The sequence below is a fragment of the Sander lucioperca genome, chromosome 12 (genome assembly GCF_008315115.2).
Source record: "Sander lucioperca isolate FBNREF2018 chromosome 12, SLUC_FBN_1.2, whole genome shotgun sequence".
Taxonomy (NCBI): Eukaryota; Metazoa; Chordata; class Actinopteri; order Perciformes; family Percidae; genus Sander; species Sander lucioperca.
The window spans coordinates 39329682-39332181 of NC_050184.1; the positions used below are offsets into that span (position 1 = coordinate 39329682).

General features: G+C 45.4%; 1 protein-coding gene across 1 annotated transcript in view; it reads right to left on the reverse strand.

Moving 5' to 3' along the window:
- Positions 1–2500, reverse strand: part of itpr3 (inositol 1,4,5-trisphosphate receptor, type 3) — a 148129-nt gene that overhangs the window by 22301 nt on the left and 123328 nt on the right. The window contains exon 53 of the mRNA XM_036007833.1: positions 288–452. Coding sequence (XP_035863726.1) covers positions 288–452 — 165 coding nt within the window. The remainder of the gene's footprint in view (positions 1–287; positions 453–2500) is intronic.

Sequence of the window (2500 nt, forward strand, 5' to 3'; positions counted from 1 at the left end):
CACACACACACACACACACACACACACACACGCATACATACAGATACACACACACAAATACAGACACACACACACACACACACACACACACACACACAGATACACATAGATACACACACACAGACACACAGATACGCACATGCACACACACATACACACACACACACACAGATGCACACAGATACACACACACACACACACACACACACACACACAAGGCGGTTACTACACCAGGAGAAACAGATGCTTCAGAGAGGACGCGGTGCGTTCACAGGTCGCGTGTTTACCAGGATGCTGTAGAAGAGCTCATGCACGAAGAGTCCCAGCGTGGAGGTCAGGACGTAGGCCAGGTGGTACAGGAACTCCACATCCATCACCATGGCTTTGTATCCCATAATGAACGTCCCGTTGTTGCCCACAAAACTCACTACAAACACCACCTTATTGATCAGCTGGAGGGGAACAGACACACGTTAACACCACAGACCACCACTATTTCATCACATCAGATCAATATGAAGACACAAGAATGCATCCCGGGAACTTAAACCAGTTTTTTGATTTTATTTAGTAAACTGTTGCTTTCCACGCAGCCCCTAACCGGCAACTTCTACTGGATGCGGAACGTCTCCAGAACTTCGGCGGAGTCATTAGGTTTCCATTAAAGTCAGTGTGTGTATTTCCACTGACTGCAGAACGTCTGCGTCCCGACTCCGTCCCAGCTCCGGCGGTCCCAGCCCTCCGGAGCAGATACCAGAGCTTCTATTGTTGCCGGACGCCGGAGAGCTCCGCAGCAATTCAGCACACGGCAGATAGTGGGGACAGGAAGTCCAGCACAGAAACAAAATAAAAATCTGGTTAATTTTCAAAATAAAATCCAGCGTGCTCACGGTGGATCATATTTCCCTGCACTACACCTTGAAAACACAGCTCAGAGTAGTTTCCCCTCTACTCCTCTGGATGGAAACTAACTGCTGGTGGTTTTGTGGTTCTATTCTACGTGAATTCGTGAGATCTCGTGGGTCCTCGTGACTACAGCTGTCAGTCATGGCCGCAGCCGTGCCGCAACAAATCCAGACCTGGTGGGTATTGACGGACGGCGGAGCACGCAGCCGTTCAGCAGCGCAGCCGGTCTGCAGACGTTCTGCATCCAGTGGAAATCCACAGTAAGGCAACATAGGGACTATTTTTTCTCAAAATACTTTCTGGTACTCAAGAGATACCAATCTAAGGGTAGTAAAATACTGCTAAAGTACAAACATTAGTCAGTCCTTCCAGAAAAATGCAGAGTTTTTTTGTGATTGTTTTGGGCAGTAATCCTTGATTATTCGGCACGTTTTCTTAAAAAATGTGATGGAATATGCGGGATATTTATGCAATTTTATGCGATGAAATTGCGGGAACTTGCAAAAACTGCGGTTTCATCGTGGCTTCATCGCGGGGTTTGCAGCATTTCGATGATGTTCACGTCACGTAATTACGTCACTTCATAACGTTCCCATGGCAACAGGGGAAAATGGCGTGTGTGAAGTAAACGCAATGTTTTTCAACTTTCTGCTAAGATATATGGGACTTTTTTGCAACGAAAATGGGATGAAATCATCCCCGCATATTTTGCGCAGAAATCGGCAATTTATGCGGCGAAAGTGCGGCGTATTTGAAAAAATGCGGCCCCCGAAATAAATATGCAGACTTTGGCTGATTATGCGTTGAATTATGAGATCACATAATCACGTTTTTCTGGAGGGACTGATTATGTGGCTAAAGTTAACATTTCACAGCATGAAATCAGTCAAAAGTGACCATATGTTGATGACAATATCAGGGACATGGTTTTCAGGAAGATGAATTCCTCCTCTTCGGCAGCCGTTCTGACTGACACCAGACTGATGTCATGACACGCAATTTCGTATGTCATTACTGGCGTGTTATCAAGACACATACTCGCTTTTTAGCGTGTTTATCAACGCCGTTTGGCCTCCATTGACTTACATTACCTTGTGATTGTGTGTGAGCTGACGCCGTAGCGAGCAGTATGTTCCCAAACTCAACCGTCGCTTTCTTCTTGCGATAACACACCAAGTGACGTGTATGTTTACGTCTGCTGTATACAGCGTAGACATCCATGCGGATAGCTCAAAATGCGTACATACAACACGCCACTTGGCTTAAGAATGGGCGTGTATGTTTATGCGAAGTCATGATGTCGTGTTGCTGATTGGTTTCTTGTGCGCACAAGATACTTTGGCGTGCTCACGTGAAAACTTTCTCCAGCCCAGTGTCCCTTTAGGGGCTCCACAGTTTTATTTTGATTATAAAATGGATTCAAATGCAAACTACAGTCTGAATTGTAAACATGTTGCTCTGATTAAATACTGTGAGCCAATAAAATCAATCTGTAGAACGAAGAACACGCCAGAGAGCCTACAGAACAATCAGCACACAGACACACATTAATACAAAGACTAATCACAGGGGGGTTAAGAATCATCAAGTCAAA